The 27177-nt window shown below is 44.0% G+C and overlaps 1 protein-coding gene across 1 annotated transcript in view; it reads left to right on the top strand.

Moving 5' to 3' along the window:
- Positions 1-15053: 15053 nt before the first annotated feature.
- Positions 15054-27177, top strand: part of myo15ab (myosin XVAb) — a 44985-nt gene continuing 32861 nt past the window's right edge. Inside the window, exons 1-12 of the mRNA XM_034596832.1 lie at positions 15054-15732; positions 16997-17132; positions 17257-19938; positions 20453-22762; positions 22866-22985; positions 23106-23423; positions 23953-24150; positions 24331-24563; positions 25289-25685; positions 26002-26084; positions 26700-26763; positions 26892-27001. Of these exons, the coding sequence (XP_034452723.1) occupies positions 17314-19938; positions 20453-22762; positions 22866-22985; positions 23106-23423; positions 23953-24150; positions 24331-24563; positions 25289-25685; positions 26002-26084; positions 26700-26763; positions 26892-27001 (6458 nt within the window). The 5' untranslated portion in view covers positions 15054-15732; positions 16997-17132; positions 17257-17313. The remainder of the gene's footprint in view (positions 15733-16996; positions 17133-17256; positions 19939-20452; positions 22763-22865; positions 22986-23105; positions 23424-23952; positions 24151-24330; positions 24564-25288; positions 25686-26001; positions 26085-26699; positions 26764-26891; positions 27002-27177) is intronic.

Below are 27177 nucleotides of genomic sequence, written 5' to 3'. Positions count from 1 at the left end.
CAATGAATACATATTTTGACAGTTTAGAAAAGGAGATTGGGACGGAGGTGATAGGACCGATGCTCATTCTAAATTTTAATAAAGAAATTATCAATTTGATATTTAAAAAGGATTTATAATACCACAGTGTGACTGATGATTGATCACTTCCTAGATGTAACAGGAGCTTTCTTTAGTAAAGTCTTTGATATTATTTATTACAATGAAGCCACAGAGTCTTTGTTGATCAAGGGAAAAAATATGTAGAAAATGACTGCATGATAAATTTCATCACATAAACAAAAATATATAAATATTATTTATCTTAATGTGGAGTCAACATATCTTTTGTTAGACTGTCCTATACCAACTTATAGAGCCATTTCGTAACAGTTGAATTAAACAGTTATTGATAAGTGAACTCGTTTCTTGGTCAACTATCAAACAATCAACTGACTCAAATGGTTCCCTATATTCTGGGCTACATCTGCTTGTGTACTTGGATGTTTTTGTCCCTGTTTGGCCATTCTGTTGAAACACGCCGTCTGGTTTTTGGGATATTATTCTTGTGAATGGGAAACTGCAGCTTTATAAGGATAATGTCCATCTGCTGCAGCTCCTAGAGGACCACTGAAGAGGAGAGCTGGGTGGCTAAATGATGCAGACAAAACACACACACACACACACACACACACACACACACACACACACACACACACACACACACACACACACACACACACACACACACACACACAGAGAGACCTTTGTAAGGCGACACTGTAGCATTCTCCCGGCACATATGGTCTGGTCAATGCGATGAGTGAGGGCCACATTGACGTGGCCTCACTGGGACAATTTGTCTCCTACGGAAAGCAGCGTGTTTTCCTCCTGCTGTGTAATCTTCTGTGACACTTTGTACTAAGATGCCCACTGGCCGACATTATCATCGTTACACCGCACCCATGAGAACAGCTCAAACGGGCTGTTATAGGCCGTCACACTCTTAAAGTCATTACTGCTCCAATATCTTTGACGATAATGTCTGTACGGGGATTTCACTGGGAAGAGTGGTAAATGAAGAAAGATGGTGTTCATGTCTGTTTGTACATATAATTCTGTGTTTAGTTCACATCAGGGCAGCAATGGTCCTTGGGCACTTTATACTCTTGTTTTAATTCCTTCCACAGAGCCTGTGTACATAATTATACAATATAGTTTGTGAGATTGGAGAAGACAAACGGAACAACCCTTCTAGACATCAGTCATAGATGTCAGTGCACCTCAATATGCCTGATTTCTTCATCTAGATCCATTATTATACCCTGGGGAAATATTGAAAAACACCACATCCTTCCAGCAAGTTTTGTAGAAATCCGTTCAGTTGTTTTTGTGTAATTTTGCTTACAAACAAACAATCCAACCAACAAACAAACGGACAGGGGTGAGAATATAACCTCCTTGGCAGAGGTAACCATGCATGTGAGGGGCAGAGTGACACAAACTCAGCTATTAACTGCATCAGGCTTATTTTTTTGTTCTATGATGTCTTAAACAAGTCACATGATCTGATCTGCGACTCAAGAGAGCGAAGTAGCAAATATCTGGAGCTCTGAAGCAAGATCTGGTTGGTACGCCAATCACAAAGACAGAGTTTTCTGTGAGTGATGCATGGCACTGTAGCACTGTAGCTTGGTTTAACTCACCAGTAAATGTAAATGTTGGTGGTCAGTCAGTCTGAAAAGAGCCTAACAGATGGCAAAATTGGGACTAAAATGCTCCATATGGATTTGGAGTGGAGCCAAACACCAGAGCCTTAGGCCTGGATCATCGTGCAGCGTCCAGGTCCAACGTCCGAGTGGTGGAGCCCACCGCTCCCACCTTCGACTGACTCTCCTTGGCTGCTTAGACCCTACGGGCAAACCGGGACGGTGCCAAAGTGTGTCAAGTCCCCGTCAGGAGAGCATATGTGGCCACAGAATTCAAGACCATGGGGGAGATGAGGGAGGTGCGTGACTGGGCATCTGGAACAGCGAGTGTGGAATATGGCAAGTCACCAGGAAAAGGAGTAGGATACCTTTCAGTCACCAGCAGATTGTGTGGAGGCTTGAATGGGATTCACTGGGACTACTGATGAGAGACTGGCAGTGATGTGAATGCAAGAGCACGGAGGCATCATCTACCACCGACAGGGTGCCGGCAGCATATATGTTGGAAATCATGGCAGAAATATGCTTTGCCAGGGCAGTAGCTACAGAGATCTCTTTTTGGTCGCAGCATGGCATTGAAAATATTTTTTGGATTTTTAGAGTGTCCAAAAAAATCACTAATAGCAGATTTCAGGTAAAGAGTTGTAGAAACCAAATCCTACACAGGTGGACGGTGGCCTGTGCTTCATTCATCCCTCTTTTCCCCATGTTTTCATACGTCTTTCCTCTTGTTTGTCCACTATCCATCACACCCACCAGATACACATCTGCCAATCAATGAACCTGTTCCCTGCCACGCTCAGCTTTGTCTTAGTCTCACCGTCTCTGTCCCAATCTCAAACCTACCTGAGTCTAGAATCACTGTCTGCACCCCGTGGGCCTGTCCTGCTCAGTAATTGGATTCCAATCTCCAGTCCTGAACCTCAACAACCTCAGCTGTTGGAAGCTTTGGCAATAAAATACCCTAAAACCCAGTCCGCCTCTGACTTTGAGTCCTGCTCTAAAGCCTGTGACGATGCTGGACCGTACTGGAATAGATGAGAACACAAAGTTGTAATTTTAAAACCTTTTAATTCACTTGTGATGTTAATCCTAATATTTGTTCTTGAGCCCCAACCCCAATTGTAGCATATTGTAACAGATTGTAGTGTACGTGAATATATAAAAACAGTTTAACAGTGTTAGATCTCTGACAGTTTGATCATATCCTGTCACTGGATTACTGCTGCTCTCACTGCTGGTAAACACTGCTGTTATACACACACAGAATTAAGCAGCAGTTAAGTGTTTAGTTTGCTTGAAGTCACATGCAGCATATGCAGCAATAGGGGTGTGTGTGTGTGTGTGTGTGAGTGTGAGAACAAGTGAATATGTCACGCACAAATGAGGTGAACTCACTCCAGCTGTGTCTTGACTTTATCTCAGACTTTTTCCAGCTGCTCTTATAAAAACGGCCTTTGCCAAATGTTTATGCAAATCAACGGTGCCATATTCAGGTGTGTGTGTGTGTGTGTGTGTGTGTTTGTTTGTGTGTGTGTGCGGGGGATCTCGCCTCTGTATTCTGATTCTGATTATTGTTGCCTGTGCAATTCTGTCTCTGGCAACAGCGTTTAGAGGCGTAGGTGGACTGACCATCATGAGTGGCCAACTGGGACCAGAAGGCCAGCAGTGAGAGGGGGTGAGAGAGAGAGACCCATACCTCCCCCTTCTGAGAGAGAGGGGGGGGGTGAGAGAGAGAGAGCGAACCATACCTTTCCCCCTCTACGAGAGAGAGGAGACAGCCAGAGAGAGAGAGAGAGCCAGCAAGTCAGACAGACAGCCAGAAAGAGAGAGAGAGAGAGAGCCAGAGAGAGACAGCCGGCTGAGAGAGAGACAGACAGACAGGCAGACAGAGATAGAGAGAGACAAAGAGGGACAGATAGACAGCCAGAGAGAGAGAGAGAGAGAGAGAGACAGAGAGACAGCCAGAGAGAGAGAGAGAGAGAGAGAGACAGAGAGAGAGAGACCGATATATATAAGAGCAGACAGCTATAGTTATAGTTTGTCTCCTCATAATCCACCTTAACATTTGTTTCATGGGTTTTTCTTTCCTCTCCTTCTCGTGTTGTTATGTTTTGTGATATTCTTCTTATTATAACATAATGGTTAATGTAACGTTCATGCAAATAAAGCTTATTGAATTGAAATTGAATTGAGAGACAGACACAGAGAGAGAGAGAGAGAGACAGAGACTGACAGAGACACAGAGATAGACTCAGAGAGACACAGAGACAGATAACAACAGAGAGAGAGAGAGAGAGACAGAGACATGGAGAGAGATGGAGACAGAGACTGACAGAGACACAGAGATAGAGAGAGAGAGACAGAGATCGAGAGACTCAGAGAGACACAGAGACAGATAAGAACAGAGAGAGAGAGAGAGAGTGGGATGTGGGGGTATTGAGTGCATTGCTGGTCAATGTTTCCAAATTCTATTTTGAATATGTTTTGTAGTTCCTATGAATAGCAAAGTAGATGTAACTAATAAATATGAAGCTGATGATCCATCAAACACAGCAGGAAAAGGTCAGAATGACTAAGAGCAACAAGTGGCAGCCACATGTTAACACAATGTGCTTGTATTTACAGCAACTGTTCACCAATAACAATATAGATATAAAACAGGGTTTAATTCCACTGGGCCAGTAAAGTATGTGTGACAGGGAGCCAGCATCCACAGAGCCAGACTCACACAACACCACAGTCACAACGTGGAGACATCATGACACCATCATTAGAATCAGGGACTGCTGGAAATGTCAGGTCCGGCATCAGTGAGTGAGTGCGCAAATCTATGTATTGATCGGATACCACGTCACTGCAAACTGCAAAAGTTTCATCTACACGCACATTGGAGCGCATTTTAAGGCAGAAAGCAGACACACGCTGAGAGATTAACTCCGGGAGAAAACAAGTTTAACTGACTGACCTCCGCAGTTCACTCTCATTCAGTTTTTCTTCCTCCTCCTCCTCCTCTCGAGCCTTGAAGGAAAGTTTGACGTCGCCTTTTTTTTAATCAAAGTTGTCCACACGGCGAGTCACTGGAGCACGAGGTGGAGACGAGGTGGAGACCTGCGTAACGTGCGTAAGGGAAGAACAGGTGAGCCAAGCAGCTCTTAAAGCTGCAATGTTCACTTATAAACGTCTACAGCTGCTTTTAACTGGATCAAACTGTCACAGCTTGTGCACACAGTTCACTTTATATTAAAATATTATACTATATAGAGATTATATCGTATAATCTTGATTTATAGCATAAAATAATTTCCCAAATATGTAACTTCACTATTACCAGGGACATAAAGTTAAATGTGTGTGTAAGTTGTGACTGATCAAGCAGCTGTAGACGTATATTAACTGGACAATACAGCGTCTTTAAGAGAAATTAGTTTCACCTGTGTCTTCTCCTGCTATGACACGTCAAAATGTCTGCCGTGGTAAAAAGGTCACCTGCAGCCTTGTTTCCTGTCTTCTCTCTGCCTGCCGGCGTCAGAGACTCTGACCCCGGCTAGTTTTTTGGATTTTTGGCCGCCTGCCTGTTCCCTCCTGCTCTAGTTTGCCTCCAGTGACTGCCTACCTGTTTCAGTCCGACCGAGTGAAGTCTTCTCTTCCTTCACTACTGCTGCCTGCTGATCCACGCCACAATTATTACACATCTTAATTTGGAGGCAGATGTTAAAAGTGGCAAGAAAAACATGGAAACATGTCGATAATGGGAAGAGTGATGAGAGAGAGTGTTTAGTCTAAGCAGTACTGTTCATTGATTTTCATCCATACTCTGCTGTGATTAGACGCCGTCCCCCCTCTCCTGCCCAGACCCTCATTGCCCCCTCAGCCCTAGTATATATTATATATGTATATATTATATATGTATATATATATATATATATATATATATATACATATAGAATAATATGCTCAGTAATTACAGTCATTTTCCAGATTGCCTATTCCAGCCTTTTATCCATCTGCCTGCCTGTTTTGGTGATTTTGAACCCAGCTTGTTCTTGGACTGTTGGCCGCCTGCCCGATCCCTCCTGGTTCTGTTTGCCTCTGCTCACAGCCTACCTGTTTTCCGACCTATGTCTTGCCTTTTTGACTGGCAAAGCGTCCTCCTGTGTTACTCACTCCTACCTACTGATTCTGCTGCGGGGTCTCCACAACCGTTGCGGCGGTAACCTCAATTTTTGAGGCTCTGAAACTGCAGCGGGAGCACATGGAAACAGCGTGCACAATGGCAAGAGTGATGTAGTATAGACTGCGAGGGTACCAGTAAATTGATTTTTCATTCATCCATCTCATCCATTCTCTGGCTGTCTGAGGGGGGTGGTTGACAGAGGGCTAAGCAAAGGTAGCCCACACATCTGTTTCCTATAAGCCACAACCTCCAGTTCCCCCAGGGGATAGATTTTCAATCTTTATTTAACCTTTAGTTGTCGCAGACTGTCTATATGGACTGTGGTATATCTGGGCTAGTAAATTATTGAACCTTATATCACATTCATGACATCATAAAACTAATTCTGGTTCAGGGTTTTGCTTGAGGTGTTGTTCCGAGCAAATTTGTCTGGGTTCCAAGTTGTATTTGCAGCTCGTACATATAGTGGATAAGTGGGAGCACATGGAGAGGGACCATAGGGACAGAATTATAACCTCCCTGTTTTACTGCCGGCAGTTAAAGTTAAATACGAAAAAAACACTAACTCATCCAAATGTTAAATTTCACATTAAAATTCACCATCCCATAAGGTTATTTAAATGCCAAGTTTATTATAAGGATTCTATTTAAAGGAAATAATTATTCTGTGTTTTTTGTCGACCACACAGAAACACAGGGTGTTGGGGATCACCCAGGCTCTGTCGAAGTCAGCGCTTCTGAATACAAATGTGTGGACTTTGGCCCGCTCTCAAAAGCATCAGTATGCAGAGGGCGAGCAATTTAATAAATTACAGCTGTATATCCTCCACATAGTTTGTTTAATATGAATAAATGCGGCACAATTATTCACATCGCCACGTCTGCCAAGTCTGAGGCCACAGGTGTCCCCTCTGCCACTTGTCCCTGCCGCCGATAAATAAATAACTCTATATCATCTATGGGTGGACTGCCCACTTCCCTCTATTTAAAAGGATGTTAAATTGTAATTTGGCTTCACCTAACAGGCTTATGAGACGTATCAGCTTTCACATAAATTCCCTCTCTGTGTCTTCCGAGTGCCAAGACGGAGGTTATCTCTCCTCCGCAGTATCATCCCAACATGAGAGCGTGATCTCACAACCAAGTGGTTCCCAATGATCAAATAATCGCCTGCCGGGCAGCAAACAACATGATAATTTCATCTCTGTTGCCCCTTCGCTCTCGTATGTACTCGAGTGTGGAGCAGATCCAGAGCTGAACTAAGCAGAAATCCTTAAACTGTTGTGTGGTTTTTTTTCCCAAACACCCAGAGGGAAGACAGAGTTAAAATCTTTAAGCTGTATCATTATGTTTAACAGTCATTTAAAGAAAGAAAGGGTTTTTAGAAATGAAATCTCATTACTGAAACCTGGAGAGAAGATAATTAACACCCCTTTTCACTTTCTCTATATATGAATGATTAGCACTTATTTATTTCCAAAACATGTTTCATCGCAGTCAAATCCAGACGTGTGGTGAGCTTCTCCATCCAGTTGCTGCCCTGTGGTTGTACGCCTCCACCAACCAGTGCGCTTTCAGTCGACATACATTTTTTTTCCAGACTCAGATAAGGTCACTGGGACATTTGAGCACTGGAATCTAATCAGTTCATCTTTGAGTCCAATTCACAACTGGTCAAAATTCAGCATATCATGTTCATGAAGCCAAAACATGAATTGTGAGGCCACCGTGACCTTGATCTATGACCTTTGACCTTTGACAACCCAAAATCGAATCAATTAATCTGTGAGTCTCAGTGAACATCGGTGCCATCATGTTCACAGGAACAGGAGGCTGTCACTGATCCAGATTCAAAACATAACCAGTTTGACACAGACGGAAAACATGGATGTTGCTTTAAAGCTACTGGATACGAACATCTACTGCAACTATACCCTTCCCTGCTCTTGTGTCAAGACAAAATAACTGATAATTTAATTTATTCTCCGGAGCCTCTAACTCTTTAATAAGATGCTGGTGTGGATTAAAGGCCCTATGAAGTTTGCATAGTTGATTTAAGACTATAAATCTTGTTATGCTTTGGACTGTCTCCGCTCATCTTTTAGTTTTCCTAATGTATGATCGCCTGCTGATGAAAACTGCAGCAGAGGAAATGCAATTAGAGAGAGAGGAGAGGGAGATGAAACAAAGATCCACAATCAGACCAGGGATGTTCTGTTTGCATATGCATTGTAATATTTACAATATGATTCATCCCAACGTGTTCGGCCACAAGACTCTCACAACTGTCTCATAATCAAATCTCAATTGTTTGAGAAAATAAGGTGTTTTATGTAAATGAAGAAGATTTGTACAGTAAATCAAATACAGGGACAATGTATCACATGGATTTTGCTTATTATAAATTTTGTCAAACACAATACTTACATGTACTGTATATGTTAAATAACATATTTTATATGTTCTGTATAGTGCAATATAACATAAACATCTTCATTTTGATGGAGAGTAAAGGTACCACGTTAACTACATGAATAAAAGTGAGTACTTTCTTTTGAATATACTTATACGTAATATAAGTATAAGTACTTGCAGTGTGTAGCCCATTGACGTCAACTACGTTATTGTAGTAGTTCTGAATCTATTTCAGTTGTTTCTTCTTCACCAGTGATGCTGCTGCTGCAGGAGGCGGGGTCTAATGCTACCCGCCGCTCTGATTGGATGCGTGGATCAATTCCCCTCTCGTTATTTATTGCTTTTAAAAATAAAAGAAACCTTGTGAACATCTTACACAAAGCATTGTAAAAATGTAGTGGAGTAGAAACTACAGACATTTGCTGATACATGATGTGGAGTAAAAGTGAAAAGCAACCAAAAATAAGTAAATGTACTTTGTTACATCCCACCACCGGGGGCGCTGTACACCCTGGACGGTTCACCACAAAAACATATTTTCTGTGTATTGCAAAATATGTGACCTTATTTTCTAAATGTACATTAGTGTATGTTACTATTCTACTGTAGCTTAGCAGAGTATAAAAGAGTTTTTCCATTGGCCGACAACAATTATTTTTTCTTTCATTTAGCCCGATAATAAAAGCTGTGCTCTTGTCGCTGTCTTCTGCTTAAATTTGGATTAATGTCCCGCTCTGCTCATTACAACACTTTGATGCTTTGTGCTTCTCTCCCTCGCACGATTTAACATTCCTGTCTTGCAGGGCTCCGATAATTCTTTATTCAAGTCCATAAATACAAGGTGCTGCCGTATATTCCTCTGACATTCTGCCTCATATTCCACAAATGCAGCTTCTTATTGTCTTTGGGACATTTGTCATAGTCAACGAACCCTTACGCCCCTCACACACACACACACACACACACACACTCTCTCTCTCATCCATCTTGGAGTGGTGACTGGTGGAGAGCGGTTGGTTGACATAATCTGGTCTGTGGATATAAGTTGAGTGTTTTGTGAGTGACGAGGACAAACTCACTGTAGTTAGTTTTTTTTCAGTGCAACAGCAGTCAGGTGTGTTCCTGAACAGGAAGGGGCTTCGACGTGAGACTCAAGGACACTTCAGCAGCAGCAGCAGGGATTATCTGAAACTGATGGACACACAGCGGGACCCTCGCTACTCCTGCAGACTCGCTATCCTCCGCTAGCCAGCCTGTCCAGCTGGAGCCAGAATTAAGTGGATGTGGATGGATGTACCCCACTGCTTCTATCTATCTATCTATCTATCTATCTATCTATCTATCTATCTATCCATCCATCCATCCATCCATCTATCCATCTATCTATCTACCCACCCACCCATCCATCCATTATTTTTCTTTCTTTCTTTCTTTCTTTCTTTCTTTCTTTCTTTCTTTCTTTCTTTCTTTCCTCTGTCCCTCTGGGGTCATTGGACATCCTCCCTCTGACCTGCTGCAGTGACCGGGTGTCTCATAGCAGCTGCTCCAGCTCCACACTCTGCTCCGCTCACTGATCTCTCCTGCCGGGCGGTGCGAAAGATCACGTTTTCATCCATTTCAATGTCAGAGTCCGAAAGCTGGGGTCACTTTCCCTGTTCTATCCTCACCTGGAATTTGTGTTTTTCATCCATTAGGCTACTTACACTTAATTTCTTTGTTCAAATTCCCTCTGATATTTCTCTTATTCTCAAGCTACAATTATTGACCTGTGTCAGACTTGAGATATCACGTTCAAGAGGCCTTCGTGACCTTGACCTTAGACCACCCAAATCTGATCAGTTAATCCTTCAACCTAAATGAACATTTGAGCCAAATTTGAAAGGATTCTCTCAAGGTGTTGTTAAAATAACCTGTTCATAAGGCAACAGAGGGTTTCGTGAGGTCACAGTGACCTTGACCTTTGACCTTCAGATTCTTATAAGCCTTCCCCAAAGTGAATGTTTGTACCAGATGTATGTACAGATGGAGAAACAACCAAAAGACATAAAACCTCCAGCCACTTGCTGTCGCAGGTGAGGAGACATAATAAAAATGCAGCTCTGTAAATAACTGTTGAAGCATTTTTCCTGCAAAAACATCCCACCACCCCCCCCCCCCCCCCCCCCCCCCCCCCTCTGGAACGAGGTGTTTGCTGTGTATGTTATTCAGGAAAAAAGCAACTCGTACCTGCAGGATGAATCCATTACTTTCCTTGAATGATTCACAGAGCCTAAAACTGGACAGGGGCCCTGGAACACGCCAAACATTATATATATTTACTGTTTCTGGGCCCTGAGCGAGTTGTTTTCAAGGGAGGGAACAGTTTCTAGGAGCAACTCCTGGCTGCAACACTGCCCGCAAAAACTCAAATAATTCAGGTGGAGTTTTGCTTCCAGAGAGAATGAAATAGCACAGATGCCTAAAGGTGTTGCTGCCCTGTAGCTTTACAGGATCACAACAGAACCAGAGAGAGAAACATCAATCCTCCACCGTCATTAATCTCATTCAGTGGTTTGCTTTTTGTTTGTTTGGTTCATTTGTATTTGATAATAATCCCTGAGAGTCCTGTTAAATTATCTCAGTAATTCATAAGAAAGAAAAGAAGAAAATGGAAGAAATATGCTGAAATTTCTGTGGCAGAAACTTTTTTTCTGCTTTACCTGAAAACAGGGTTTCTACAGAGTTTTAAAATATTTTAAAGACCTTTTCAACTTGACATCTGTGTAACCATCATCCCAACCAAAGTATTGAAGATATTAATGAAAACAAGAGGGGACGATATAGTCGAGAATCTAGTGTGAAGTACCGCTGATATTTAAGCCAATCAAAGCTGACGTGAGAGGCGGGTTACACCCTGGACAGGTTGCCAGTGAATCCTCACTAATGTACAGAGACAAGTTATTCACACTCACATTCATTACTACAGAAAATAGAGTCTCCAATCGACCTTACCCCAAATCTGCATGTCTTTGGACTGTGGGAAGAAGCCAGAGAACTGGGAGAAACCCCATGCAGACACAACTCAGAGGAGAACATGCAAACTCCTCCTCCTCCTAAATATGACCTGGACCTGGATACGCAGAAGGAAACAGACGGAAAAACAGATAAAAAAAACAATTATAACCTTATAACCTAAAATAACCTCATTATTTAAGGTCCACCTATGAATTTGATCAATGATCTAACACATGAAGAGAACAGTTTTTGCTGAAATCACAGCAACTTTGTTTCCTATGACAAACTTTATTTACAAAACTCAAGAATCTTTTTTTAAAAAACTTATAAAGGTCATTTATTTCTGAGAAAACTGAGGAAACAATCTCATGAACCCCCGAGAGTTTCATTGCAATTCTTTCCAGGGGTCTTGACTCCCAGATAATAAACCACCGGTCTGATGCGTATGACAAATTGACAGATGAAAGTAGTTAATAACAGACACATTAATAGTGTTGTTGCAGACAGCTATTCAAACAGCCCCGTAGCCGAGTGCTCCCTTAGAGGACGAAAGTAATTAAAGCTGTAGATTTAGTTCATAGCGTTCAGGTTGAGGAGCCAAGTGCACAGACTGTTTACCTGCTGCAGACAGACAACAGAAGGCTGTCATCAATTGTTCCCCCTTTTTAACACAACACATTTCTCTGCTGGTTGAAGTCATGGCTCCAGGTCTGAGGTTCTTTGGACCTGTCCCTCCACAGCAGGCTCACCGGTCAGCTGCCAGAACGGTGCCCAGGTAGGCGCCTCGCGTGGGGGGTGGGTGGGGGGGAGAAGACAAGGTCGTCTGGGTGATGGAGGGTTGTTTGTTGTCAGGCGGGTCCCTCTGGTGGACGACAGGAGAACAGCTCGCGTTAATGGTGCAGTTTATAAAAGGGACGTTGGACCTTTTCAGCTCAATTGAACCTGCTCGTCCTCTTCATGACACGGTTTGACACCGGGGTCACACCTGGAGAGAGGAAAGGCTCAATGTCCACAGATCATTATATACCACACCAACCTGAGGAAGTGACAGACAACTGACTTATACCGGGTTAAGTAGCACTAACTACCTGTGCTGTGTGGCTACTGAGTTAAGTGAGGTTAGTTTAGCTTTGTTTATTTACTACTATCAGTGTGTTTCACCTTGTTTAGAGGAAATGTTCAATGTCCACAGATCTATATACGATACAACCTTAGAAAAACAGGTAGGAAGTGGAAGAAAACTAACTTTTACTGGGTTAAGTAGCACTAACTACCTGTACTTTGTGTATACTATGTTTACTATGTTTTATTTTCTATTATTAGTCTGTATCACTGTGTTAAAAGCTCAATATGACACAGCCATTGGAAAACAGGCCGGTACTGACAGGACTTTAACTTTTACCAGGTTAAATAGCACTGACTACCTGTGCTTTGTGTTGGTTAAGCTAGGCTAATTTAGCTTTGTTTGTTTACTATTGTTACCCTGTTTCACTGTGTTCAACTTACAAACCCCAATAAAAAGTCAGGTACAGACAGGAAAACTAACTTTTACCAGGTTAAGTAGCACTAACTACCTGTGCTGTGTGGCTACTGAGTTAAGAGAGGTTAGTTTAGCTTTGTTTGTTTACTACTATCAGTGTGTTTCACCTTGTTTAGATCAATATACAATACAACCTTAGAAAACGAGGTGGGAAGTGGAAAAAAACTAACTTTTACCAGGTTAAGTAGCACTAACTACCTGTACTTTGTGGCCAAGTGAGCTCAGCTAGGCTACATTAGCTTTGTTTATTGACTATTGTCGTGCACCACCGTGCCCACCCGCGGTGCTCATCACTTCTCACCGGCGTGTGTGGAACTCAAGCCCCGGGGCCGCGCACCGAAGAATAGCCGTCATTAAATATTCATCCGGCCCGTTTCCCGGTGCCTCTCTCTCCCCTCCCCTGGGCCGACCGACCCCCGCTGCTCCGAGCCCGGCCACAGGAGCAGCCGGGGCACGGGGCTGTAGATTCAGGGGAATGTAAACGGGGCTTGTGCATCAGTTTGGGGGCTTTTCTTTTAACTCTTGAGACCCGAGAAGATGATGGAGAAACCCGACCACAGAGCTCCAGTGCAAGGCTGGGTGTGCCGGAGGACAGGTAGGTGGATCCATCCGTCCTCCCTTCCTCCCTCCTCTTTGTGACCACACATCATCCTGCAGACTGGTTAGTTCACTTGTCTCCTGCCAGATAAACGCTAATGGATTTTAAATGTGTGAGACGTCTACTTGTTTATGAGACTGTGTTAAAGCAATTTATAATGGTTAGGTAATATAACACCTAACTGGGTAATGTGGTTAAGTGACATCAACACACCAGCTGCAGGCCTGTAAACTTAACCAACTCCAAACTGTGAAAGAGTGCTGCAGGTGTAATACTGCCCCACTAGATAGCAGCAGATTACTGAGCGCGTGCACGTGCGCGTGTGTGTGTGATGTCAAAAGATGGTCGACTGCTCTGCTTCAGGACCTGAATGCGTTTGATGAGACTCATTAAGTCCACCTCTGTCATAAGTCTGCTTCTCTCTCCGGGGCACGTATCTGTGTGTTGTCTCTTCTCGACAAATTCTATCAAAAGATGGAGGACCACCTGCCAACAGCGATTGCTTTGGGAAGAGGGAGATTCTGGCTGCAGCTCAAGAGTTTTATCACATTTGATAGGGTCTTTTCATTCGGCTTCAAAGGAAGATGTACGGTTAGAGACAAACCACGGGAAATCCAGGAAAAATTACTCTTTCATCACGCCCCCCCCCCCCTCGTCTTTTTAATGCACACGTGCACCCACTCAAAGACATAACTCTGAATGAGCACACAGACACACACACACACGTGCGCTTTGCTGGTTGGTAATGATCAGATACACTTACACACCAAGGCCAAAAGATCAGGATCTGGCAACCCAACACCTCGGCCTGTAACATGACAGATCTGGCAATCCGACCCCTTTTCTCTGGAAGAGGAATAATTTGGTTGATGGCACTTATAATCACAGCCCTGTTACCGATCCGTCACTTTGTGTGTGTGCGCTCGTGAGAGTCATTCCTCTGTTATTGATACGTACAGGGAAGACGTCATATATCAAGCAAGTGGGTGTTTCTCCTGCCGCTGCTTCTTCTTCTCTCGCTGTTACTTATGTGGAAGCAGGTTGGTGGCCGCCTGCATCTCTCACGCTGATGCTACTTTAATATAATATTTATTAGAACGATGCATCGCTCATTTTCACTCGCATATTAATATATATTCACACACACGGGCCTGGTAGTAAATGTTACTCTGGAAAAAGAGGAAGAGTAGATTTTAGGTCAGAGAGCATAATGTTTTCTGTGTGAGTTCTCTTATTCACAATTTCACAAGTAACACATAAATGAAAAAGCTATTTGAGGTTGTTAATTATTACCTCTACCGAGAAGGTTATGTTTTCACCTCTGTCTGTTAATTTGGTTGGTTAGTTGGTTGGTTGGCTCACAGGTCTAGTCTCGTTGGTTGGTTTATGATTTGTTTGGTTGTTTATGTGATGCAGATCCAAATGAAAAACCTATAACTACCACCACTGTGTAGCTGATGATATGCCTCTTCACTAGTTTTCCACCTATGGCCAAACAAACATGCCCGACTTGGTGCGGAATTGAAGGCGACTGTTGGGCCTTGGCGGAGGTGTGTGCTCTACTGACTGCTCGTTGTCTATTTTTGGATTTGATTGCATCTTACTGCCAATCAGGCTTATCTTGTGTCTGCTTCTCTCTCTCTCTCTCTCTCTCTCTCTCTCTCTCTCTCTCTCTCTCTCTCTCTCTCTCTCTCTCTCTCCTGGACCTTTTGTATTATTTATGCCCCGCCCCCTCCGCTGCCCAGAGCTCTCAAGTTTCACCTGTGGAGCCTGATGACAAATTAAGACTCCTTCTATGAAAAGGAACTCCTTAAATGCATGCATACACATGCACATATATATGCACATGCAAACACACACACACACACACACACATGCACACATACACACAACCCGGCAACCCATCTGCCCTTCTCTCTTTCTCCCTCACATACACACACACACACACACACTAGCTGTCACGAACTCTGAGGAGGGCAGTGTGAACAGAGCTGTGTTGAGTGAGGGAATGTGTTGTTGTGAGCAACAGAAGACGGAGTAGGTCAGAGGAAGAAGCTGAGTGTGATCCACAGACTTTGTCCTGGAGGGTTTTTTTGTTTTGCTTACTTTTGCGGAAGAAGAGACTTCCAACAAGGACACAGCTTATCTGGAGACCTCAGAGATCCTGGCGACCACCACACTTGCCTTTCTGTGCTGTCTGTCATTTCATGTGGAGGTGACTATCACGGAGAACTGTCTTGATGAATGAGCCTGGTGACAGTGCCACAAGAGTTTCCCTTTAACTACAACTCTACAGGAGAAAGATTGGACCACAGAGGGGGTAGAGCTTGAACTAGAGGAGCAGCTGCGTTTCTGTTTATGTGTTTTTAGTGTTTGTATCTCTAGTTTTACAGAAAGCAAATGCTGCAGTGATCATATATGTGTGGATATTAGTTAAACTAACATAGTAAAAATCTCTTGTTAGAGTTCTCACTGAGGTTTATCGTGATAATATGGTCTACGCTTCTCATATACAGGCACAATTAAATGTAAAGAAGGTGTTTTATTAATTATAAACACCTTTAAAATCCAAGTTTTAAAGTTTCACAGATACATTTTTGCTGTCACCACAGTCAGCCATACATTTACATGTATTTTGCACATTGATCCAGAGAAAAGCAACTTATTCATGTCTATTAATCACTTTTAGGTGTCCTCCCTAGTGCATTCACACTAATTTCAGATGCGCCCTCATTCATTGTCATTGTGTTCTGGAACTTGGCCTGTTTTTCATTTTGACAGGTTGAATCCTTTCACCTTAAACCTCACAGTGCAGTTTGACATCTCCAGGTAGAAATATGCAATGTCAGAATCAGAGTTTTATGTCTCTATATAAGAGAAAGAAATCTCTCTGAGTCAAGATTCCTTTGTAGTGTGGACAAGTAGAAAGATAGAGGATAGAGATTGAACAGTCAAAGAACTCGTAGCAGGGGTCTGAGCTCCAGAGTAGGTGCTGAGGTGAGCTGTGGTGAGATCTGTGGGTAAAATCTGAACAGGTTTAAGAGAAGTCTGAGTGGGTTTGATTGTAGGTTGAGACTCCAATGTTACAGTTGGACAGTGATTAGTGGCTTTAATCAGGACTGAGTTATATGGCCAGATATTATACCAAGATAAAAGTTTTTATATCAGTTGATATCGATAATAATCAAATTGACGTATGAAAAAAGACTTTGCTTTGAAGGCTGTGGTTTTAAAAATTACTATCAAGTATGTGTTGTACCTCCTCACTGTGCTATAATATCTTGATATATTGAACCTTTGTTATGTTACTATGGGTACAAATTATAACATGATAATTATTGATATTGTTTCATTGCCCAGCCCAAGGTATAACTTAAGTGCATAAGACAGTTTGTGGTTTTGAAACAGTAGCACTGACTTGATAATCTCTGTAAATACATTTAAGGTCAGTTCCTAAATAGGGTGGTGATATTTGGAGTATAACTGATTTCATTGTGTGTGTACTTATATGCATGTGAAGTATAAACATGTGGCCATGTGTGTTTGGGGTAAAAAGATTACTGATACTGTGTATGTCTGGACAGGAGTCTTCATGGGGACCAAACTTAGACAGTGTAGAACTGCTTTGGCCAGGTGGACCTGTCCTCACACTGATACCAGCCCTGCTTACAACTCTGGCACAGAGTATAGCAGGAATATCTAAACCAAGGAATCCTAAAGGTCAGACTCTTGATTATTATTATATTTTACAGAAATATTACATAATATTTTCTTCATGTTAAAATACTTTCATTGCCTTCCATGCAGTGTGTATGTAACATGTATGTGTCTGTGTGTTTTGAAGGCTTACAGCATTGCATCCAGAAGAGAGGGCATGGTGTGCTCTTAGCCACGTGTCAAAATGCCCAGCAAGAAAGATCAGAAGAAGGACACAAAGAAGGGTGGAAAGCCTGAACCAGAGAAAAAGAAAGAGGAGGAAAAGAAAGGGAAGGATGACAAAAAGGGAGGAAAAGATGATAAGAAAGCCACAAAGGACGATAAGAAAGGTGGAAAGGATGATAAGAAAGGGGGGAAGAAGGGTAAAGAGGCGCCATCCAAGGGTAAGGATGATGGAAAGAAAGGAAAAGATAAAGGGAAGGGTAAGAAGGTGGAGTCTGAGGAGGAAGAGGATGAGCTCTTTAGTGATGAGGAAGAGGATGAAGAGTTTAGTGAAGAAGAAGATGACGAAGAAGACTCAGAGGATGACAGAAGAGGGAGGGGCAGAGGAGGCAAAGGTGCCAAGGGAAAGAAAGGGGGGAAGTCTCGACATGGTGACTACTCGGAGGATGAGGAGGATGAAGACGAAGATGAGGACGACGAGGATGATGAAGATTACAGCAGAAAAAAGAAATCTAAAGATAAAGGTGGGAAATCTGATGCTGACGCGAAAAAGAAGAAAGGCAAAAAGAAAGAGGAAGTTCCGCAGCTTCCAATTAAGCAAATCCCAAAGAAAGGTCTGAAGAACATGTCCAGGATGTTCATGAAGTTTTCTGGTTTCAAGCGGCGCAGGAACAGCAGAAAGAAGCTGAAGAGTACGTCGCGTTTGTTCATGGGGTTGGGGAGGAGAAAAACCCGACTTGCCAAGAAGAAACGCCGCAAGTCAATGCTGAAGAACACCTCTCGATTCATGATGAGGTTTAAGGCCAGCAAAAAGAGGACTAAGGAGAAAGAGCAAGCAAATGGTGGGAAGAAGCCAAGTTATATGCTGCTTCGTCTGGGCGGAGGGAGTAATTCAAAAGAGAAGAAGGGGGGCTTCTTTAAAGGCTTATTCAAAAAAAAGGATGGTGACGGGCCTCCTGATGAGTTCAAGAACAGAAGTCTCTTGCTGGGTAAAGTTGCAGCGGCAACTAACTGGCTGACCAAACGTTTCCTGTCAACTAAAATGGGGAGAAATTCAGAACACCACGGTTGGGAGGGACGTAGAGCGCATGGCCGACAAGCCAGCTCTAGACATTACCAAAATGATGGTTATGAACATGGGGAGGAGGCTTATGGATACAACCAGGGACATTCAGCTGGCCAGAAAGGTTATGGGGACTATTACGATAGTTATGGTGGTTATGGAGATGAGGCAGCTGCAGCATATGGAGGCCAAGGTCAGTTTGGTTACTACGACAATGGGGCAGGGGGAGTAGAGTATCAGGACATGGGTTACTATGAGGAGGAAGCACTTTATGATCCAACTGCCGAATATTATGAACAAGGTCTCTACAATGAGGGCATGGAGGACTACTATAGCCCTTATCCCGATGCCCAAGGCCATTACAACCAGGAAGCTGATCCCTATGGTTACCAGCAACAACAGGCAATGGCAATGTATGGTGAAGAGGGTGTGGACTATTATGCACCAGTGGGTGAGGATCACATGTATGGAAGAGCAGTAGATGGATACCTTGACCCTCAGACTCAGGGTTTTTATGATGAAAATGGTCAAGGAGTTTTCTACGATGATGGACAAGGGGGCTATTATGACAATGGACATGCAGGTTATTATGAGAACCCCTATGGAGCAACTATGGGGATGCAAGGGGGATTTCAACCGGACCACCAACTTAGCTATATTGATTCTGGCATGCCCTATCAGGACTACAGCTCTCAACAGGCAATGGGTTTCCCACCAGTAGGCCAGCAGGCCTTCGGAGGACAGGGGATGAATCAGGTGCAAGGCCTGTATGGGGACCAGTATGCAGACCAGATGGCTCAATATGGGGATGATATCGGCGGAGTTCAGGGAGGGGAGATTACATTCAGAGTTCCTAGACCTCAAGTGCGCCTCTTTGGTAAAGAGCGTCTGGAAGTGCCCCTGCCCCCTCCACCTACTTTGCCACCTGATCCAGAATTTGAAGACATGTCAGAAATCCAATATGAAGACCAGTTTTCTCTTGCTCCAGGTCAACCGGGTGACATGATGTCATTACGGCCACAAATGGCAATGTCGCCGCAGCATCAAATGATGATGTCTGCTCAAGATCAAATGATGATGGCCCCACAGATAATGTCACAGCAGCGACCGATGATGATGCAACAAGAACAGAGTATGTCCCCCCAAATGAGATCACAGATGATGTCACCACAGCCACAGATGATGTCACCACAGCCACAGATGATGTCACCACAGCAGCAGATGATGCCACAACAAATGTTATCACCACAAGAACAGATGATGTCACAGCAAATGATGTCACCACAAGAACAGATGATGTCACAGCAAATGATGTCCCCACAAGAACAGATGATGTCACAGCAAATGATGTCCCCACAAGAACAGATGATGCAAATGATGTCCCCACAAGAACAGATGATGTCACAGCAAATGATGTCCCCACAAGAACAGATGATGCAAATGATGTCCCCACAAGAACAGATGATGCAAATGATGTCCCCACAAGAACAGATGATGCAAATGATGTCACCACAAGAACAGATGATGTCACAGCAAATGATGCTGCCGCAGCAACAGATGGCTCCTCAACTGATTTCACCACAGGTAAAGTGGTTGTGTCTGTTTTGTCATTGGTTTTGTAGAACCTTCGAAAATTCCTACTGTGTTTTAGAGAGCACATAGTGGGTCAATCTAAAAATATACTGTAGCTTAGGAGATAAAATAGGTTTGTTAGGTTTATTGGTGGCTACTTAACAGCCAATTAGCAAATTCCTGCAGATCAGACATGAATATCTGAATTCATGCTATTTTTTCCAGCCACTTGTCTGTAACGAGTCATGTAGTATTACATTGCTTGTCATAAAAAAACTGGTTTAGTGACTCAATAGTAGGATGTTTGCACTTTTCATTATAATACAGTGTTTTTGCAGTATCTGTAGTAACTTTTCTGTCATATTTAAAAAGTAGGTTTTAAATAGATGTTTTCCCGTAGACTGTAAATAAAGATAACATGACGTCCCCCGTAAAGTGAAGCCACTTGTGCATGTTCTATCTTATTTTCACCAAATGTATTGCTTCTTTAACTTCTTGTATTTCTGTTGTCTTTTTTTAATAGCAGATGATGACAGATCCAATGATGATGCCACAACAACAGGGTTATGGCCTCCCCTTAATCCCTACTCCAACTGCCATGATTATTAAACAAGCAAGTATGTCCCCTCGTCCTGCACGCCATCTCCAACCCTCTCCGACTCCATCCCGCCGCTCTGTCATGATGTCCTCCCCTCAGATGCCACACCATCCCTCTGCCATGCCTTCCCCTGTACCCTCTCCTATGCTTTCACGTAGACGAAGCCCCTCTCCACAACCACCCATGAGGAGTGGGTTCATTGGTGCTCAAAGACCCCCCTCTGTTATGTTGAGACAGATCTCCCCTCCTTTATCTCCCATGGCGTCCCCCCTCGCCCAGCGTAGAATGCAGCCTCAGAGATCACCTTCTCCTCTTACCCGAGGACCCTCACCCCCCCATTCTCCCCGTGCTTCTTTGATACGGCGAAGTCCTACAACCTCACCAAGAGCATCAATGAGGCAACGTTCTCCACCTTCCTCACCACGTGCTTCCATGAGGAGGCGAAGTCCCCCAGCCTCACCCACTGCTGCTCGCAGTCCATTTGGGCAGAGGAGGATGCATGGGCCACCCTCTGCTCCACGCTCCCCTGGTCATGTATCTGCCCCTCTCTCTCCACAGCTCAGCAGGAGACCATCTCCCTCTCCATCTCATCGCAGTTTATCCCCTGCAGGGCGCCGTCCAGCCCCATCATCTCCCACCCTGTCTCGCCGCTCAACTCGGCTGCTCAGGGACCCCACCCCCTTACCCAGGCTCAGGATGGGGGGAAATGTTCCTTTAGGTACTGTCAGACCCTCCCCTATGGGTCTCAGAGGGCGTCCAGTGCCCCCACCCACCCAGAATGTGCGTCCATTCCGTACCACCTCTATGAGGAGCAATAGGTCCTCTGTTCTCACAGTGGACTCCTCCCTCTACTCTTCCCCTTTCAACTCCCCTCACATGGTCCACCGTGCTCCCCTGGGGAGGAGAGAATCTGGCCGATTTCCTTCTCGTCCTGTAGCTCGAGGACGTCCCCTCATGCAGTCCAGGAGAAGGATGCCCCCTGCTTCTCCTCAACCGTCTCTGAAACAAATGCGCCATCCTGCATCCCCGCGCCTCTCTCCTCGTCTCTCTCGTCAGCCCTCTAGAGCTGCCCATCCACCTTTTTATGCACCAGAAGCGTATGTATCTGACCCCTATGCTGATCCTTATGCTGATCAGCTTGTTGCTCCCTCTTCTCCCATGTTATCTAATGCTTTGCAGAATCAGGCTATCCGGCAGGCATCTTTTTCTTCACCCCTTGGCCCAGAGGTGGTAGGCATGGGTGAAATGGCTCCTGAATATGTAGAACCTTATTATCCCTCATCCCCTAACTTGACTGGCGCAATGCAAATCCAGGCCATTCGGGATGCATCCTATGTTACCACACTTCAGAGACCAATGTCACCTTATGAGCAGCCTATGGCTCCCTCATCTCCCATGCTGTCTAGGGCTCTGCAGAATCAAGTTGTACGAGATTCATCCTACGTTTCTCCTTTACAAAGACCAATGTCACATTATGAACAACACATACCACCTTCCTCCCCAATGCTCTCTGGAGCTCTGCAGAATCGGGCAGTGACAGATGCATCCTATGTTTCTCCTTTACAAAGACCAATGTCACATTATGAACAACCCATACCACCTTCCTCCCCAATGCTTTCTGGAGCTCTGCAGAATCGGGCAGTGACAGATGCATCTTATGTTTCTACCCTTCATAGGCCTCAGTCCCCATATGCTGCATCTGTGCCTTCATCTCCAATGCTCTCTGGAGCCATGAGACATGGTCAGGCCCTAAGAGGTGTATCTTCTTATCAGACTCCACAGCTTCGTTCACCTTACGGGCCAACTGTGGTTACCCCATATGATTATATCTCTGAACCTGGCCCAGCACCGTTGCTCCATGATGCCCTGCTGAACCGAGCTGACCTGCAGGGTGTTTCATCTTTACGATCACCAATGATGCAACGGCGAGATCCTTATGCCCCAGTTGGGCCTCACCTCCACAGCGCATTACAGCAGAACCCTAACCTCCGCCAAGCGTCTTATCAGACACCTATGCAGCTCAGACGGTCCCCTTATGGGCCCCCACCACCTTCTTCTCCAATGCTGGGAAGTGCCCTGCAAAACCCACAGATGATGCAGGCATCGTACCGCCTGCCAGACGGAACCTTGGTGTCACCATATGCAAATGTACGTTCCTCCCCTTTGCTTGGCAATGCTTTGCAAAACCAACAACTCCGTGGCGCCTCATACACATTGCCTGATGGATCAGGGATCAGGGTAGGTAGAAAAGGAACATGTCAAAGGGTTTGTGTTCATACAGTACTAAGATAACAAATTGCATTATTATTGTTGTACTCTCCAATCACTCCTATCCACACAGGACCCACGTGTGCCCCAGAGGTCCATGTCTCCAAACCTTTCCAGAGCTCTTCAGAACCAGAATCTCAAGACTGCTTCATATACTCTCCCTGATGGCACCATTATAGATCCCAGACAGCAAGTAACCCATGACTCTTTATCCTTGACTTAAATCGAATTCACCTTTTAATAAAATGACATCTCTTCCCTGTTCTGATTACATTTTATCAGCTGAAGTTTAACTAATGTCTGTGTTGTGCAGCAAACTATCTCCCCAAACCTGGCTAAGGCCCTGACCAACCCAGCTCTGCGTGAAGCCTCTTACACTCTTCCTGATGGCACCATCGTGATTGACCCCAGGAAACCGAAGTCCCCGAACCTGGCCGCCGCACTCCAGAACCCTTACCTGAAAAGCTCGTCGTACACGCTGCCAGATGGCACGATCATCATTGATCCACGGAAACCTGTCTCTCCAAACCTGTCCGGCGCTCTTCAAAACTCTATGCTGCGAGACGCACCCTTCAAATTACCAGAAGGAATGCATGACCCAAATATTCCCTTATCACCACAACTGGCCAATGTGAGCTGTAGATACAGACTCTTTGTTTTTTTTGTGTGTGTTTTGTTCTATTACTCTTTCCTCCCCTGTCATCCAAATAGTAATAATGGTTTAGAATGTTGTTTTTTTTAACAAATTGATATAGCTCTTTGTATTTTGCTGATAATAATTGCTAATTAAAAACACCCATCTGCTCCTTTTAATAAATAAATAAATTCTGGTGGCTGTGGCTCTGGAGGTAGAGGGGATCGATCCCCAGCTCCTCCAGTCAACATTCTGAATTTTCCTGCAGGATATTGAATCGCAAATTGTCCCTGATGGCTGTGCTGGCGGTGTGTGAATGGTTTGTGACAGAAAAAGTGCTGCGTAAAGTGCTGGATGATTATGTACATGAATGGGAAAATTGAACTGTAAAGTGCTTTTAGTGGTCTAAAAACTAGAAAAGCCCCATATAAATATACCGTTACCATTTAATTCAATTGGCACTTGTTTAACTTCTCCGGCTTGTTTAAGTTCTCCGACTTTCTTTAACTGCTGTTGTTATATCTAGGCCCTCAACAACCCTGCCTTGAAAGGAGCTTCGTACACGCTCCCAGATGGAACTATCATAGTGGACCCGAGGAAACCAAAGAGCCCCAATCTGACGGCCGCCCTGCAGAACCCCTATCTAAAGGGTTTGTCATATACCCTCCCTGACGGAACCATCATTATTGACCCACGGAAGCCAGTTACCCCTGACCTGTCTAAGGTGTGTACCTGTTCAATTTATCTTGATTTTAACTTTGCAGCTGTACCTGCTTTTTTATTTTCTAATCTTTCCCAAATCCACACCATGTGTGTTTAAAAATCAAACATAACCTTTCAGCCATTATTATGATGAGAATGATTTGTACTATTTAGTTCCATGTAATTGTAACTTAATCCGCAGGCTCTTTTGAATGACAACCTTCGAAACGCATCATACCATCTCCGTGATGGTTCCCTGGTTATCCCCGGCCAGAAGCCCAACCTTTCAGGGGCCCTGAGGCAAAACCAGGCACTTCGATCCACAGGTCTCTATCGCCTGTCAGAAAACTCTGCACTGTCAGGCGCGCCTAAACCCACCCCTCCCAATCTCACCTCAGTAATGCAGAATGGGGAACTCCATGGTGTCAGATACAGGTAGGGAACGACACTATTAATGGGAACTGGGAGAATGACATCATGAAGAAAACTCCAGTTTGTCAAAGACAATCTGCTGAGTTTTGGATTGTTAAATGTTTTTTGAATTTAAACATAAACCCTATGAAACTATCTAAGCAAGTGTTTTATTTCTGTTATTTGTGAGATTATTTGTTCTGTCATCACTACTTTCATATTGGCTCCTGACATAGTAAATAAATTAGGCAGGTGACAACAAAGCCTAACTTTGTTTTTATTGTTAACTAGAGTATAATTCAGTAGAGCACATGCCTCCACCAAGACCACACAATCCTATATTTCTGTCTTATATAATAATAATTGAAGGGAAAAAAACTAATATGTCTGATTTATTAAAATCAAGATCAATACAATATGTCAAATATTGTTTAAGGTTAGTGATAAGAATCCGTCAAAATCTTACCTCGTCATACCCCATCTCTCCACCAAGTTTGGTGCAATTCAGTTCAGTGGTTTTTGTGTAACCCCACATAGAAACATCCTTTTCTCTTCCTTCTTTTATGAATGAAGCAGTACATAAATACAGCATGTTTTTGACTATCAACGGACAATTAGAGTTGAAAAGTCACGGAACTAACAGAAAGTATTTATCCTGGAGCAGGGACGTGATTTGTTCCATGTTGTGCAACCCTGTGTTTCATGATTAGAGCCTTTGTTTCCCCCCCCCCCCCCCCCCCCCCCCCCAGACTGCCGGATGGATCTCTTCTCACACGTAAGTTCCACAACCCCAGTCTGAACGATGCCATCCAAAACCAGCATCTTCGCTACGCCTCCTACAGGGTGCCAACGGGCCTGCAGGGTGAGGATAACCGCTACGCTGTGATTCCTCCCTATGGGCCACACTCAGGCCACTGGGCCAGGAATGCCCCGGGAGGTGGAGGAGGGGAGGGAGGGGAGGACGTTTGGGCAGCTGAGAGGGTTTTACCACATGGGACCGTCCAGAATCTGTCAAAGTGGGCCATGTACAGAGAAGACGGAGTGCTGGAAGGATATCTACCCACGGCTCGATTTTTTGACGGACAACAGGACCCAGACTGGACTCCTGACAGAGACAGAGCACCTGGTCAGAGCTGGTATGACAAGGTAGGGAAATATATTCATTCATGAGTTTCTACATGTGTGGATTGGAAGTTTTTTATGATTCCTTATGACAACTGACAAAACATTTGAATAGGGATGAGTGTGATACAAACCATATTCGAGCAGTAGCTATAAAACCCAGGACAAAGAAAGTGGATGACCCACATCAGTTTCCTGCAGAGTTCACCAACAACAATATTCAAATGTCTGCATATTTTACATTAGCTCTGCATCAAGCGGATGACAATGTCCCTCAAGCTTTGACAATGTTGCATGACAGTATTGGAATAATTACATAGCATGATGTTTGTTTGGCCAGATCTTCTCCATCCTGAGCATGCCCACGACAGGCCACAGGGTGAAGAACTGGGCGGAGGGAATGGAGGACATGACACAGCTGCCGTAAGCACAAACCAGTATTACCAAGCCGCCTCACAGCTGGTCGTGTCTCATGTCACACTCATTTCTGAGCAGATCCATTCATTGTGCTGACGGACAGACAGAAATCCTGGGTTTTAAGTTCGTAAAAAAAATTATAATATGTAACAATCCCTCATTAAAATGTCTAAAAACAATGTTCACACCTAGAGAAATCAACAATTCTATTCAGGATAGCGTACATTTTGTGTCATATCCACTTTACCCACTTAATGACGAAAGGAAAAACACAATGCTAGCCAGTTAGCTGTTTGTATAATGCTTCAGGAATATTTATTACAATTTGCTGCCTAACATGAATAAAACTTGAATTCATTATCCCATCAGTCAGGGAGATTTTCATTGGCAATGGTGGTGAAGACAACAGCTTTCATGATCCCACGCTGCTTCAAGTCAAAACTTCCCCTGTGTGATTCACAACATCCCATCATTTTAGTTTCCACCGAGAAAGTCATTGAGTGACATTGAAGCATAATTAATTTTTTGGAAATCAAAGCCAGTGTGGGAATTGTGCTCCAGTGGGACAATATGTGCTCTGTGCATGTGTGTGTGTTTAATTTGCTCGTTGTTTGATTTCAGTGAGCTGAATGAGACCACAGTTCTGATGAACCTGAAGAAGCGCTACGACCAGGAACACGTCTATGTATACCTCATTTCCAAAATGCAAATTGGATAACAAATATCTTCAAATGTCATTGTCAGCTACATCCACTCATCCACTCTCCTTCTTGTCCTTTTGTCTCTCTCTCCCTTTTTCCCTCCACCACACAGACGTACATAGGCAGCATCCTCGTGTCTGTGAATCCCTACAAGTTGCTGAACGTTTACGGCACAGACATGGTGCTTCAGTACGAAGGCCGCGGCCTGGGCGACAACCCTCCGTAAGACCTAGGAGTGTGTGTGTGTGTGTGTGTGTGTGTGTGTGTGTGTGTGTGTGTGTGTGTGTGTGTGTGTGTGTGTGTGTGTGTGTGTGTGTGTGTGTGTGTGTGTGTGTGTGTGTGTGTGTGTGTGTGTGTGTGTCTCTGTTTGTGTTGCTTTTCTTTTTTATGAACAGGAA

This window comes from Hippoglossus hippoglossus, chromosome 1 (genome assembly GCF_009819705.1).
Source record: "Hippoglossus hippoglossus isolate fHipHip1 chromosome 1, fHipHip1.pri, whole genome shotgun sequence".
NCBI classification, from domain to species: Eukaryota; Metazoa; Chordata; class Actinopteri; order Pleuronectiformes; family Pleuronectidae; genus Hippoglossus; species Hippoglossus hippoglossus.
The sequence above is the reverse complement of the archived record's forward strand: the minus strand, read 5'-3'. Positions and strand labels throughout refer to the sequence as shown.